Source organism: Plecotus auritus (assembly GCF_963455305.1).
Source record: "Plecotus auritus genome assembly, chromosome: 10".
Lineage (NCBI taxonomy): Eukaryota > Metazoa > Chordata > Mammalia > Chiroptera > Vespertilionidae > Plecotus > Plecotus auritus.
Genome location: NC_137785.1, coordinates 60,078,982 through 60,092,994, shown reverse-complemented (window position 1 = coordinate 60,092,994; position 14,013 = coordinate 60,078,982). Strand labels below are relative to the sequence as shown.

Below are 14,013 nucleotides of genomic sequence, written 5' to 3'. Positions count from 1 at the left end.
GAGGTGATGAGGCGTCGCGTGAGGGTGAGGGCCCGGGGGCCGGACGGAGCCAAGAGAGAGGAGTGCTCTCCGGTCTGAGACACCGGCCTCATCCTACACACAGGTCACGTGACGGCATCCATTCTTGTCTTGTGGTCAAAAAGGGATCATTCAACAGTGCGCCTTCTGGACAGTCGCACACACGGTGGCTTTTAAATAAGGGACTGCGTGGCCAGGAGGTGGGTCAGCAGGGCCCTCGGGGGCAGGTGTGGACGGCGAGGGAGAGAGGGATACGGACACTGAGCACGCACAGGGGGCCTCTGGCTGCAGTGAGTACGGTCTTTCCATCCGTTTGCGGGTATGTGAGCCTGCTGCTCTCTCTCGCGCATGCGCCCTCGCCCTCGCCCTCGCTCTGTCTCTCTGTCTCTCTTTGGTGCCCTGACCAGGAATCCAACTGGTGACCTGGTGACCTCTTGGTTCATGGGTTAAGCCCAACCACTGAGCCACACCAACGGTGAGCCTGCTGCTCTCTTGACTGGAACACCCCCGCCCTTTCCTGTCCTCACCTCAACGTCAGAACCACCCCGCCTGCCCTTCCTGTGCGCCACGCATTCCCTCATGTGTACGGCGGGTACCGGGTGCCTTGTCCTACACTACACCAGCCAGGACTCTCTCTTCTATGTCTTTGCATTTCCCACAATGCCTTGTGTGTGGGAAGCGCACCGTCAGTCTTTGATGAGAAAATAAACGAGTGAATAAAGTGACTAAGTGGTGGGTAAATAGGGTGCCCCCATCAATCCCATCACCCACCCCCATCACTCCCATCACCCACCCCCCATCACTCCCATCACCCACCCCCCATCACTCCATCACTCCCATCACCCACCCCCATCACTCCCATCACCCACCCCCCATCACTCCATCACTCCCATCACCCACCCCCCATCACTCCCATCACCCACCCCCCATCACTCCCATCACCCACCCCCCATCACTCCCATCACCCACCCCCCATCACTCCCATCACCCACCCCCCATCACTCCCATCACCCACCCCCATCACTCCCATCACCCACCCCCCATCACTCCATCACTCCCATCACCCACCCCCCATCACTCCCATCACCCACCCTCATCACTCCCATCACCCACCCCCATCACTCCCATCACCCACCCCCCATCACTCCATCACTCCCATCACCCACCCCCCATCACTCCCATCACCCACCCCCATCACTCCCATCACCCACCCCCATCACTCCCATCACCCACCCCCCATCACTCCCATCACCCACCCCTTGTACCACAAGCCAGACAGGCCATGGAGGGGGGCTCTGCGCACACCCAGCCCCACTCCCGGAACCCCCTCATGCCCACGGCTGGGACAGGAGTGGAGGCTCAGTGATGGTCTCTGGAGAGACTCCATCTCCTTTTCCCTAAAGGGCGGGCCCCTAGGAAACGCTGCCGGTCCTCCTCCACCCACAGGCGTGCATCCCACCTCCCCGGGGGCCTTCTCCCCAGGCCCCCCTCGCCAGGGGCCCGCCCTCCAGTGAGGGGGCTCAGCTTCCCTTCTCTGGGAGTCTCCCCACCCAGAAACGAGACCTCTCTTCCCTACTCACCCAGCGTGAGTTATACCTTCATTCTCCTTAGGGAGACGCTGGCTTCGGCCGCCGCCTTGACGGAGAAGGGCAGGATGGCGATGGAGAACTTCATCACGTTGAACATGGCGATCACGCTGAAAGCCTGCCGAGCAGGGGGGACCGGGGTCAGGATGCGTGTGGCCTTGGCTCGGGACCGACACGTCCCCGGGGCTGCCTCGCTGGGGTGGGGAACCGCCGCACAGCTGGGAGTCTCAGAGGAACAACTTCTTCCGTTTCGAGGTGCAGAGGCCACGGGGTGGCGGATCGGGTAGCGACACCTCAATATGTTTGTCTTTTGGATTTTCACCAAAACGGTGGGAATGTGTCCCCTGGCCTCTGCCAGTCCAGAGAGGGCGGGTCCGAGGAGGGCCGCTCACCGAACGCCTTGGGGCGTCTCCACCCAAACCACATTGGGGCTTGGCCTGGACCGTTCATTCCAGCGCCACGCAGGTGTCCCCCGTCCTCCCTCCTCTTGGCGGCTTCAGGAGCACCCCCCCTTGGAGCTCGAGCCGCCTCTGCACCCTCACACCCCAGCGGGGCCCCTGCGGCTTTAGGATTGACCTCTGGCCTCCACGCCCCACCTCCCCACACACCAGGGACAGGTTTGAGAGCCATTGTTCAATTGCCCCTTCCCCCCCCCCCCACAAATATCACTTCCCCTCCACTGGCCCCTTCCTCACCGAGCCTGGTGCAGGGGGCTGTTAATACCATATGGACCCACAGAGACAAGTCTCCTGGCTCAGGCCCTCTCCCCCTCCCCCAGCACACCCAGCCCGCCCCCTCCCCCTGCCCCAGGCGCCTCACCTTTACCCCCCTCACTCCTAAGCCCCAAGGCCCTTCCTCTGCCCTGTCACTTATTTCTTAAGCCCAGGTCTTCCATGCATTCCTTCTGCTACGGCTGTGACTTTCCAGGTAACTGTCCTCGTGCAGTTTGAGTCTTGGCTCTGAACGCTTTCCTAGCCAGAACTCACGTTTTAAAAACACACGAGCGAAAGAACGAAAAAGAAAAGAAAGAAAGAAGTCTCCCAGCGGGGTGGGCAGGGGGGGTGCCCGGGCGTGCACCGTCCTCTCTCAGAGCCTCTTCTCGTCTGTCCAGCTTCTAAAGCAGGGGTGGGCAAACTTTTTGACTCGAGGGCCACCATGGGTTCTTCAACTGGACCGGAGGGCCGGAACAAAAGCATGGATGGAGTGTTTGTGTGAACGAATATAAATTCAAAGTGAAGGAGCGGAGGGGAGAGCAAGAGAACCGGATGGAACAGCCGGATCCGGCCCGCGGGCCGTAGTTTGCCCACGGCTGTGCTAAAGACAGCATCTCCCTGGCCGCCCGCCTGAGGAGTCACTGACGGCTCCCCTGGGCGCGTCCGGAACGATCTGCCTGCTGCTGAGTGAGCCCCGCGGCCGGGCCGGGCCTCAGCGAACCCTAGGCAGTTGGTTAGGACCGTGGTCAGCAAACTGCGGCTCGTGAGCCACCCACATGCGGCTCTTTGGCCCCTTGAGGGTGGCTCTTCTACAAAATACCACAGCCTGGGCGAGTCTATTTTGAAGAAGTGGCGTTCGAAGAAGCTTACGTTTAAAAAATGTGGCTCTCCAAAGAAATTTTCAATCGTTGTGCTGTTGATATTTGGCTCTGCGGACGAAGGAGTTTGCCGACCACTGGGTTAGGAGAATGACGAGGATGCTGCCTTCCTCACATCTGGTCCTGAATCCATCCCCCGAGCTTCCTTGCAGGGGTGGGCAAACTACGGCCCGCGGGCCGGATCCGGCCCGTTCGGCTGTTCTATCCGGCCCGCGGAGCCGAAAGAGCGGAGGGTTCTCTTGCTCTCCCCTCCGCTCCTTTCCTTTGAATTTATATTAGTTCACACAAACACTCCATCCATGCGTTTGTTCCGGCCCTCCGGTCCAGTTTAAGAACCCACTGTGGCCCTCGAGTCAAAAAGTTTGCCCACCCCTGTCTAGAGCATCGTTCTAGACAACATGAACAATGGCGTTCACTTTGGTTTCACACGAACTTGCTGGGCGTGTTGCTGGGGGAGATGCGCTTGTTTGTTTGGGGATCATAAGGCCGCACGATAGTGGGGGGCGTTCTGCTCAGGCCACTGGGGCTCCTGCCGGGTCGAAGCCCCGAGACCGAGAGAGGAAACGGCCCAGAGAACCGCCTCCCAGAGGAGCACAGGGCGGGGCGGGTCCCCAGCCCCAGGGGTGCTCCCTGGAGAGCATCCTGCCTCTCAACCCCCCCCCCACCTCCCCTCACGACCCCGGATTTGGGTGCCGTTCCTCCCCGGCGAGCATCCCTGTGCTTTTTACTTTCCTTCTCTCCTTTTTATCTTTCTGGCTTCTGTTGACTTTCCTCCCACCGCTTCCCTTCGGACAGCGGCTTCGTGCTGTGGCTGTTGGCGGCTCTGTTTCTGCTGGGCCGCCCCGCTCCGGCCCGGAGCCCCTTGGCCTTTGAGTGCACAGGCCCCCGAGGACACCTGAGCCCCTGGCCTTCGCCCCGACCTCCCTCGGAGCTTCCTCCCGCCTCGGCCGGCCTCCCAGCCCAGGGACGCTCGCCCCGTTTACGGGTGACAAAACCCAGGCCTGAGAAGCTCATGACTCGGGCCTACAACTCCACCGCCCGCAGACTCCCGGGTGTGGGATCTGGGAGTCGGTGTGAACCAGACCGCCTCCCTCCTTCACCGGCTGTGTGTGTGGCTGCCCGAGCGGGGCGCTAACGCAGAGGTGAGGAGCAGGGCCCGATCAGGACCGAGCGGCTGCCCAAGGGGAGGGCTTACAGGGTCCACTGCACACGCACGGACCATACGGGTGCAGGGGCAGCCCACTCTGCCGCCGGGGCCTGCGCCACCCGTCAGGGGTCCTCGAACTACGGCCCGCGGGCCACATGCGGCCCGCCGAGGACATTTATCCAGCCCGCCGGGTGCCGCTGCCTGTCCGGCTTAGCAGCCGACGCGTCCCGGGCCCGCAGTGCGCATAGGAATTTGTTCATAGTTTTTTTTTTAAACTATAGTCCGGCCCTCCAACGGTCTGAGGGACAGTGAACTGGCCAAAAGGTTGAGGACCCCTGGGTTAGGGTGAGAAGCTGGCCCCACCACAGCGAGGTGCCACCGGCCAGGGGGGCCGTGGCAGAAACCAAAGGGAAGGGAGCGTAACGTGGGGAGAACTGGGAACCCCTGCTCGCGCTCGGCCGGGGCTCTGAGATCGTGGGGCCGCCGCAGGGAGCCACCGGCAGTGTGCGGTCTGAGTGTGGGTTTCCAAATGTCAGGTTGTGCTGCAACGTTAACTGTGCCCCTTGCCCCGCCGTGGACCCGAAGGGTCGCTGTGAGCCTGGCCCCCCGCCGCCGGGTGGTCAAGGCCGGGGCAGGCGAAGGCGGGGGAGCCGTCCTTACCACGGGGGCCGTGAGCTGGCGCCGCAGCAGGATGTGGCAGGTGAACGTGGACACGATGGCGATGGTGGAGGCGATGGGGGCCAGCGCCGAGTTCCCGCTCTGGACAAAGCCCGCTTTCTCCAGGAGCTTCCTTTCTCTCTTCCTGATGTCTGCAGACAGAACACGGGCCCCGCGTCTCAGCGGCATGTCCAGCCCCTGCCATCCTCCGTGCGCAGGGGTTAAGGGTCCCGCCACGCGGTGCGGATGGACGAAGCACAGAGTCCGGGCGCCGAGCCGGCCGCGGCCGGGAGCGGTACCAGGGCTCCCAAGGTCACGTCCCACCCCGCGTCTGGGTGTGGGGAGTCCTACCCTCGGGCTCCCCCGGGGGCCAGGCAGCGCCGTAGTGCGGGTGCTGCACACAGGAGCCCAGCGGGAGCACGAGGAGGGCACCGGAGGGGCTGTGTGTCTCGGTGAGAGGGCGGCAGGGTCACCAGAGCGTCAGCTGCTCCGAAGTCCCGATGTGGGGGGGGGGGGGGGCGCGAGCGCAGGCCACGCCCACTGCTCTGCAGTAAAGCCAGCACGCTTCCTTTTGAGCTGTTTTTTAGCTTAGCTCGCCCTTCATCTTTTTTTTTTTTTAAAAAAAGACTTTTTAAAATTGAATTTTAGAGAGAGAGGAAGGGAGAGGGAGAGAGAGAAACATCGACGTGGGAGTGAAACGTCCACCGGCTGCCTCCTGCACGCCCCCTGCTGGGCATCGAGCCACGACCTTTTGGTGCAAGGGACGACGCGCAGCCACGGAGCCACGCCAGCGGGCTCTCCTCCACCTTAAACGCAGGGGCCTCTTGCCGAGCACGTGTGCGGTCTCGTGGCCTTGCGCACAGGAGCAGCTTGGGAAATGTGTATGGACTTGACCTGACCTGACCTGTGTTGGGTTGAACCAAGGCGCATGGAACCAAATGTATTCAGATCAAGTCAGTGTCTCGGAGTGAGTTCAGGGGCGAGGAAGCTTTTCCGGGTCCTCAGTGTGGGTCCCCGGGGCGGCCAGCGTCCCCATCGGGTCCCTGCCCTGGGCAGCCCGGGCGCGGGTCCTCTGAGGCCACCCCTAAGCGCTGCACGCAGCTGCAGGCCCAATTACACGCCGGCTGAGAGTGTAATTGTAGATCCGGGGAGTCCGCTGTAACGTGGCTCAGGTCATTAACCGGCCAAGCACCTGAGGCTCCGTCAGCAATTATGGAAATGTCCCTGCAGTTAGATTTGCATTTAGATTTGGTCGAGATGGGTTCAGTGCCATCTCCAGGAGAGAAGCGCCCGTGGAGCCTCTGATCTGCGTGAGGCGTGTCAGGCCCGAGGGCCACCAGGGACGAGGAGGCTCTGCAGGCACCGAGGGATTTATGTGTGTGTGGGGGGGGTGTGCGTGTGAGAGACTGTGTGCAAGTGTATGTGAGTGTGTGCATATGAGTGTGTGTATGAGTCTGTGTGGGTATACATGTGTGCGTGTGAGTGCTTGTGTGTGTGTGTGTCAGTGCGTGTCAGTGTGTGTGAGTGTGTGTGTGTGTGTATCCAGGGGTCCTCCAACTTTTTAAACAGGGGGCCAGTTCACTGTCCCTCAGACCGTGGGAGGGCCGGACTATAGTTTTAAAAAAAACTATGAACCAATTCCTATGCGCACTGCTGACCCGGGACGCGTCGGCTGCTAAGCAGGACAGGCAGCGGCACCCGGCGGGCCGGACAAATGTCCTCGGCGGGCCGCCTGTGGCCCACGGGCCGTAGTTTGAGGACGCCTGTAAGAGATGGTGTGTGTGTACATGGGTGCATATGAGTGCGTATGAGTGTGTGAGGGTGTGTGTGAGAGTGTGCATATGAGTGTTGTATGAGTCTGTGTATGGGTGTGCATGTGTGAGTGCGTATGCATGTGTGTGTGAGTGTGTGTGTGTGTGTGTAGAAATCTAAGTCAGGGAAATAGCTTGAGGCCGCTCTCCTGCTCACCATGTTTAGTGGGCTGTTTCTGGGAAAGGGGGCCGAGTGGTCAGCGCCAGCACCCACAGGCCCGGCCAAGGCTAACCACACGGTGCCGCCTGCGAGCCGCTCACCAGCGCAGAGGCTGTCTCTACGATGAAAGCTCCCGAGCTCTCTGTCGCGCCTGCAGGCCGCTCAGGGGGCCCCTTCTGGAACGCCCGGCGCCGGGAACCTTGCGGAGCCCTTGGGAAGACCCGGTGCCACGGGGCGAGTCCCCCCAGCGCGCCCGCCTACCTCGGATGGTCTGGGTGAAGGGTTTCTCCCAGGCATACATCTTAATCAGCTTGATGCAGGTCACAAACTCGTTCATGGTCTGCACCCGCTTGTCCGTCATGGAGATCGCCGACCTTCGGAAAGCCGAGTTGAGCTTCGCCATGAACACCTGAAGGCAAGGTGCAGACGCTGTGTTCCGGGTGCAGTGCGGGCCTCGCTGGCCTGAACACCCCCACCCCCACCCCTCACCCCTGAGGCTGGAGTCGGGGGCGGGGACAGGCCTGAGGGAAGCTGGCCCGGCCTTCTCACTGGGCCGCCGTGGTCTGGGGGCGCCGGGGCCGGGGCCAGGGCAGGCGATGTAAATACACGGGTCACCAGGATGCAAAGGCGGTGTCGGCGACTTGGACAAACTGGGGGAGCGTGCCTTGGCCCCCTCTCCAGGGCGCTCAGATTCAAGTTTAAAAAAACACTGCGCTGTGCCCAGCTGCCGTGGCTCAGTGAACCAGGAGGTCGGGGTTCGATTCTCGGTCAGGGCACAGGCCCGGGTGAGGGGCTTGTTCCCCAGTGTGGGGTGTGCAGGAGGCAGCCGATCGATGGTCCTCTCTCTCTTTCTCTCTCTCTCTCCTTTCCTTTCTGAAATCAATAGAAATATATATTTTTATTTTTTTTTAAATATATTTTATTGATATCTTACAGAGAGGAAGGGAGAGGGACAGAGAGTTAGAAACATCGATGAGAGAGAAACATCGATCAGCTGCCTCCTGCACACCTCCCACTGGGGATGTGCCCGCAACCAAGGTACATGCCCTTGACCGGAATCAAACCCGGGACCCTTCAGTCCGCAGGCCGACGCTCCATCCACTGAGCCAAACCGGTTTCGGCAGAAATATATATTTTTTAAAAAGACAGCATGGTGCCTAGAAAAGCAACCACATCTGTGGGCACCCCTCGGGGCCGGGCAGACAGGGTCACCTGGATGGGGACGAAGATGACGTAGACGGATATCCCGATGAGAGCCGTGGGCCCCAGGATGAAGAAGGCGAACACGGCACAGACAACCATGAGGATGGGGATGGTGGCCGGCAAGGGGCAGAACAAGGCGGCTTCGAACAGGGAGCAGCTGTCGCTGGACAGCACATTGAGCACCTGAAAGAGAGCCCGGGGTCCGGGCGGGGGCTCAGCGGCACCGTCACCGAGGCCGAGGGTCCGAGCGGAGGGGAGACACGCCCCTCGGTGGGCGGGGCATCCGGCCCCGTTCTGGCCTGGCTTTGAAGAGGCCTGTCTGTGCGCACCGAGAACGCCGAGGAGGAAGGCCAGCGAGAGGGGCAGCACCCCCGGGGGCCGGGGGCTCCTCACCGCACAGCTCTGCTTTGCCGAGGGCGGCAGCCGGCCCAGCCGGGGGGTTCCCACCGCCTGGGGTTCCCGGGACCAGGGCCTTTCCTGTGTGCGTGGTGAGGGCTGCGTTGCTCAGGATTAAGGGCGTAAGAAAATGTCCACTCGGGCCCTGGCTGGGGGGCTCCGTGGGTTAGAGCGTTGTCCCGGCATGCCAGGGATGCCGGTCCATCCTGGTCAGGGCACGTGCCAGAGTCAACCGATGGATGCATCAGTAAGTGGAACAGCAAACCAGTCTCTCTCTCTCTCTCTGTGTCTCTCCCTCCCTCCCCCCCCTCCTTCTTCTCTCTCTAAAACACAATCAGTGAATTTTTTAAACAGAAAGAAAACGTCAGCTCTGAAGTCTCCCAGGCACAGTCCTTACCATGGCTGGGGCACCCCAAGCACCACAGCAACGGCATCGCCGGGCGTATCGGCCAGTCAGTTCGATCCCATGACTGTAGCCGGCTCTGCATCGCCTCTGTGTCCTCACTGTCAGTCAAAGCAATGGGACGAGGGGACCCCTACGCCCAGCTGGACAGAGAAGATCCCAAACCCTCCAGCGCAGCCGTGGGCAAACTACGGCCCACAGGCCGGATCCGGCCCGTTCGGCTGTTCTATCCGGCCCGCGGAGCCGAAAGAGCGGAGGGTTCTCTTGCTCTCCCCTCCGCTCCTTTACTTTGAATTTATATTAGTTCACACAAACACTCCATCCATGCTTTTGTTCCGGCCCTCCGGTCCAGTTGAAGAACCCATGGTGGCCCTCGAGTCAAAAAGTTTGCCCACCCCTGCTCTAGCGTGAAGGAGCCCGCTGGAGCCTCCTTCCCCGATGTCTCAGTGCTCCGAGTCTCCGCCTCACCCAGCGGGGAGACGGGGCCTGGTGGACAGGACCCGGACACAGGGAGGCGGCTGCTCCGTCCAGAGGCACGTCTGGCCCCCGGCACGCTCAGGATGCGCGGCCCTGACCCGCCCGGCCGGCTCACCTCGCCCACGGAGATGCGCGTCAGCGTCTTGAAGGACACCAGGTTTTCGAAGACCAGGGTGGACACGGCCACCTTCAGCCGGATCGCCGTGCGGTAGTTGATGGCCCAGGCCAGGGCCCAGAAGAGGACTTTGGTGAACTCGGTGGCAAAGAGGGCCACGCACAGGCCGACGCCCACCCAGACGTTCCGGGTGGCGCTCTCCGTCTGCCGGAGGATCTGGTGGATGAGGACCGTCTGCAAAGCAGCGAGGGGCGGGGGGGGGGAGAGAGGAGAGGGCGCTGGGGCGAGGCCGGGCGGGCGGCCCCCATGATGTCCCCACGCCGGCTCCAGGTGGCAAACTTTTTAATTAATTTCGGCGGCTGCCGCTGTGCTTGGCGAGGATTCGCTTTATGGAAATTCGCCCCCAGGAGCTCAGAGATCATGGCAGTGTCGCAGAGAAAGGAGCTGATTCTCCCTCGGTCGGAGCCCGGGGACCAGGCAGAAGGCACCGCTCACCGGCCCGATGGCTGCCATGACGACGCACAGGATGTTGACCACCGTGTCCATCAGCACCCGCGTCCTCTGGAACTGCCAGACCACTCGGCCCAGGGAGGCCTTCTCGGGGCCCGCCCTCGCCACCTCCTTGTCCCAGAGCACGCGGAACCTGCGCGGGAAGGGGAGGAGGGGGCGGGGCCTTTGGTGTCTGCTTGCCGTTCGGGGCCTCCCTGGTGGGCGAGTCTCTAAAGGGAGCGTGGCAGGCCCTGCCCGGGGTGGCTCAGTGGGTAGAGCACCCGTCTGCGGACTGGAGGACCCCAGGTTCAATTCTGGTCAAGGGCACGTCCCTCGGTTGCAGGCTCCATCCCAGGCTCATGTGGGAGGCAACCAATCGATGTATCTCTCTCACATCAATGTTTCTCTCTCTCTCTCCCCTCCCAGCTAAAAACCATTGGAAAAATGTCCTCGGGGGAGGATTAAAAAATAATAATAAATAAAATAAAGCGTGCATTGCAGGACCCTCCCCCGGCAGAGGTGGCTCTGGATGAGCCGCCCTGACGCTCCGCCTCCCCTTACGGGGCGGGGCCGGAGAGAGGTCTGGGCACCCCACGCGCTGCTGCCTGGCACGGGGCTCCGTGGTGCCTGACTGGGTCCAGGGTCTCGGGAGGTGAGGACTGGGGGAGCCGGTGGGGCGAGAGGACGGCCTGGGAGCTGCGGCCCGAGGCTCAGGCCACGTGGCTGGGGGTCCACGTGGCTGCAGGGGCCCCACTCCCTGCCCCCACCGCCCATATCTGCGCACAAGGCCAGCTCCGATGAAATCCAGGGAAAAGCTTCTCGGGTGCGGAGGCGTTTGTCCGTTTCAGACATGAGGAAGGGCAGTGACAGGTGGTGAGGGAGGGGCAGGGCTGGCACGGCCCCGGAGGGCCGGAGCTCGTGGGAAGGGGACCCAGTCTCACTCCTAAGGCACAGGGTGCTTCTGAGGGCTTTTTGGCCGACGGGACTCGATGAGGCCCCATATCTAAACCTGGTTCTGGCCGCGGGGGAGTGCGTGGCGGGGAAGCAACGGCAAGCGCAGCGAAACGCGGTAAGGAAGGGGATGTCCAGGTGAGCGTCGCTGACACTGGGCGGAGGAGGATGGACTTGAGGGAAGACGGACAGAGAGGGCTACAGTGCCGACTGATGAACTGACGTGAGTGCGGAGGCGGGGAGCGGGGACCAAGGAGCCCAGTGCTCTGCGTTGGCCAGCGATGTGAATGGAGTTTGGGGAGATTTATCAATGGGATCAAGGATCAAGAATATAGCTTTGGTCCAGCCGGTGCGGCTCAGTGGTTGAGCGTCAACCTATGACCCAGGAGGTCTCGGTTCGAGTCCCGGTCAGGGCACAGGCCCGGGTTGTGGGCTCGATCCCCAGTGTGGGGCGTGCAGGAGGCAGCCAGTCCATGATTCTCTCTCATCATTGATGTTTCTCTCTCTCTCTCTCTCTCTCCCCCCCTTTCCCTTCCTCTCTCTGAAATCAATAAAAATGTATTTTTAAAAAACAGGGTGCAGCTTTCAATAGAAGGAGATTTAGACAGAAGGTCCCCGTGCAGCGGCCCGATGGGGTCCCCAGCACAGAGCACAGCGGGATCCCGGCCGCTCTTGTCCCGAGGTAGGGCTCCTGCAGCCACATGGACCCCCAGCCACGTGGCCTGAGCCTCGGGCCGCAGCTCCCAGGCCGTCCTTGCTCCCCGCCCGCTCCCCCAGTCCTCACCTCCCGAGACACTGGACCCAGTCAGGCAGCTCGGTCCACGTCCCAGCCACCGAGAGGGGCTACCAGGACCCGCGGGGCCGGTTTCCACGCCTGGGAAATGGGAACTCCCCGGGGGGCTCCCGGTCCCCTTCCCGGGCGCGCTCCCCTCCTGAGGTGACCCAGGGGAGCCCTGGTACCTTTGGGCGTTGGTGTCGGAGGAGTCGTACGGCGACAGTGGGGGCAGAGCGTCCACAGTCAGCGTGTGCCGGTAGCTTTTCACCATCACCGGTGTGAACCAGGAAAACGTGGCGAAGGAGAAGAGCCCCGCGTCGTCCATGGGGTTGGGTGCCAGCCTAGGACGACAGAGGCGCCGTGTTCTAGGACGCGGGCCTGGCCCTCCGCCCCTGGCGTACGTTCCTAACAAGGGTGATGACCACAGCCGTGCGCTCAGCCGGTGGGCGCCCAGCCGTCCTCTGAGCAGCCGTGCGAGGGTCACCATCGTGGGAGCCGATGGTGACCCTCTCAGGAGTGAGGCAAGTGGGCTGTTGAGCGGACGGTTAAAAATCCAGTGGCAGCCCTTACGTCAATTATCTACAGACAAAGGCAGTACGTGCTGGAAAGGCATCACTTCCCAACTGTTTTATTGGATGTGGCCAGCATCTCCGCTCTTTGGATTGTGTGAGTCCTGTGTGTCTGTGTGGAGCCAGCACCACATGTCACAGGGAGCTGCTGAGCGCCTCCTGAGCATCAGCTGTAGCCTCCCTCTCGCCCAAGGACAGGAGGGGTCAAGGAGTGAGGGCTCCACCAATGAATAACGGTGGATGCATTGACGGGTGGGTGGGAGGGTGGGTGGGCAGACGGATGATGGATGGATGGATAGGTGGATGGATGGATGAATCACAGATGGATAGATGGATGGATGGATGAATGAGTGGACAATGGGAGGAAGGGTGGATGAGTGGACAATTGGAGAATGGATGGATAGATGAATAGATGATGGATGGGTGGAAAGATAGATGGCTGAGTGAACTAATGGAGGATGGATGGATGGATGGTGGGTGAGTGGACAGATGGGTGAGTGGACAATTGGAGGATGGATGGATGGATGGATGGTGGGTGGGTGGACAGATAGATGGGTGAGTGGACAATTGGAGGGTGGATGGATGGATGGATGGTGGATGAGTGGACAGATGGGTGAGTGGACAATTGGAGGGTGGGTGGGTGGATGGATGGATGGATGGATGGTGGATGAGTAGACAGATGGGTGAGTGGACAAATGGAGGATGGATGGATGGGTGGATGGATGGTGGATGAGTGGACAGATGGGTGAGTGGACAATTGGAGGGTGGATGGATGGGTGGACAGATGGGTGAGTGGACAATTGGAGGGTGGATGGATGGATGGTGGATGGGTGGACAGATGGGTGAGTGGACAATTGGAGGGTGGATGGGTGGATGGATGGTGGATGAGTGGACAGATGGGTGAGTGGACAATTGGAGGATGGATGGATGGTGGATGGGTGGACAGATGGGTGAGTGGACAATTGGAGGGTGGATGGGTGGGTAGGTGGATGGATTGAAGGATGGTGGATGAGTGGACACATGGGTGAGTGGACAATTGGAGGGTGGGTCGATGGGTGGATGGTGGATGAATAGACAGATGGGTGCGTGGACAATTGGAGGGTGGATGGATGGATGGTGGATGGATTGAAGGATGGTGGATGGGGAGACAGAAGGACAGGCATAGAGCACAGCATGGGGAGCAGAGGCAGTGCCCACTCCTCTGATGGACCAGAAACGGTTCTTGGAAGCCTGGCCTGCCTTCCCCGTCCTCCCGCCTCCTCGGTTACCTTGCGTACGGCCTCACGGGAATCATGGTCTTCAGGCTGTGGTCATATCTCTCTGCAAAGGACCTCCGCCGCCGGCTCCGCTTGTCCAGGTCAGAGATGAGGTAGGGGCCTTCGCCCACCATCCTGGTGGCGGTCCGAGGCCCTGGGCTCGCGGCCGAGGGGCACTGTCACTGCAGCAGAGGGACGAGAGGCTCCCTGACACCAGGACACCCTGGAATAGCATCAGGCAGCCCAGGCCCCCCAGCCAGCCCCCTCGCCCCGACCCCTCCGACATGGGCTCACCCATCGGCCTTCCACAGAGACGGGGGAGTGTGGCCATAGAGACACCAATAGGTTGAAAGTAGCAGGATGAGAAAAGGACCCCCACAGTAATGATCAGGGTTATGCCCCCGAGAGC

The 14,013-nt window shown here is 61.4% G+C and overlaps 1 protein-coding gene across 1 annotated transcript in view; it reads right to left on the bottom strand.

The window, feature by feature from the left end:
* Positions 1–13,738, bottom strand: part of LOC308235620 (ATP-binding cassette sub-family C member 12-like) — a gene marked incomplete at both ends in the record, with an annotated part of 17,271 nt that extends 3,533 nt beyond the window's left edge. The window contains 8 exons of the mRNA XM_080644621.1: positions 1,615–1,722; positions 5,003–5,151; positions 7,232–7,379; positions 8,183–8,356; positions 9,565–9,798; positions 10,060–10,207; positions 11,965–12,120; positions 13,617–13,738. Of these exons, the coding sequence (XP_080500747.1) occupies positions 1,615–1,722; positions 5,003–5,151; positions 7,232–7,379; positions 8,183–8,356; positions 9,565–9,798; positions 10,060–10,207; positions 11,965–12,120; positions 13,617–13,738 (1,239 nt within the window). The remainder of the gene's footprint in view (positions 1–1,614; positions 1,723–5,002; positions 5,152–7,231; positions 7,380–8,182; positions 8,357–9,564; positions 9,799–10,059; positions 10,208–11,964; positions 12,121–13,616) is intronic.
* Positions 13,739–14,013: the final 275 nt, after the last annotated feature.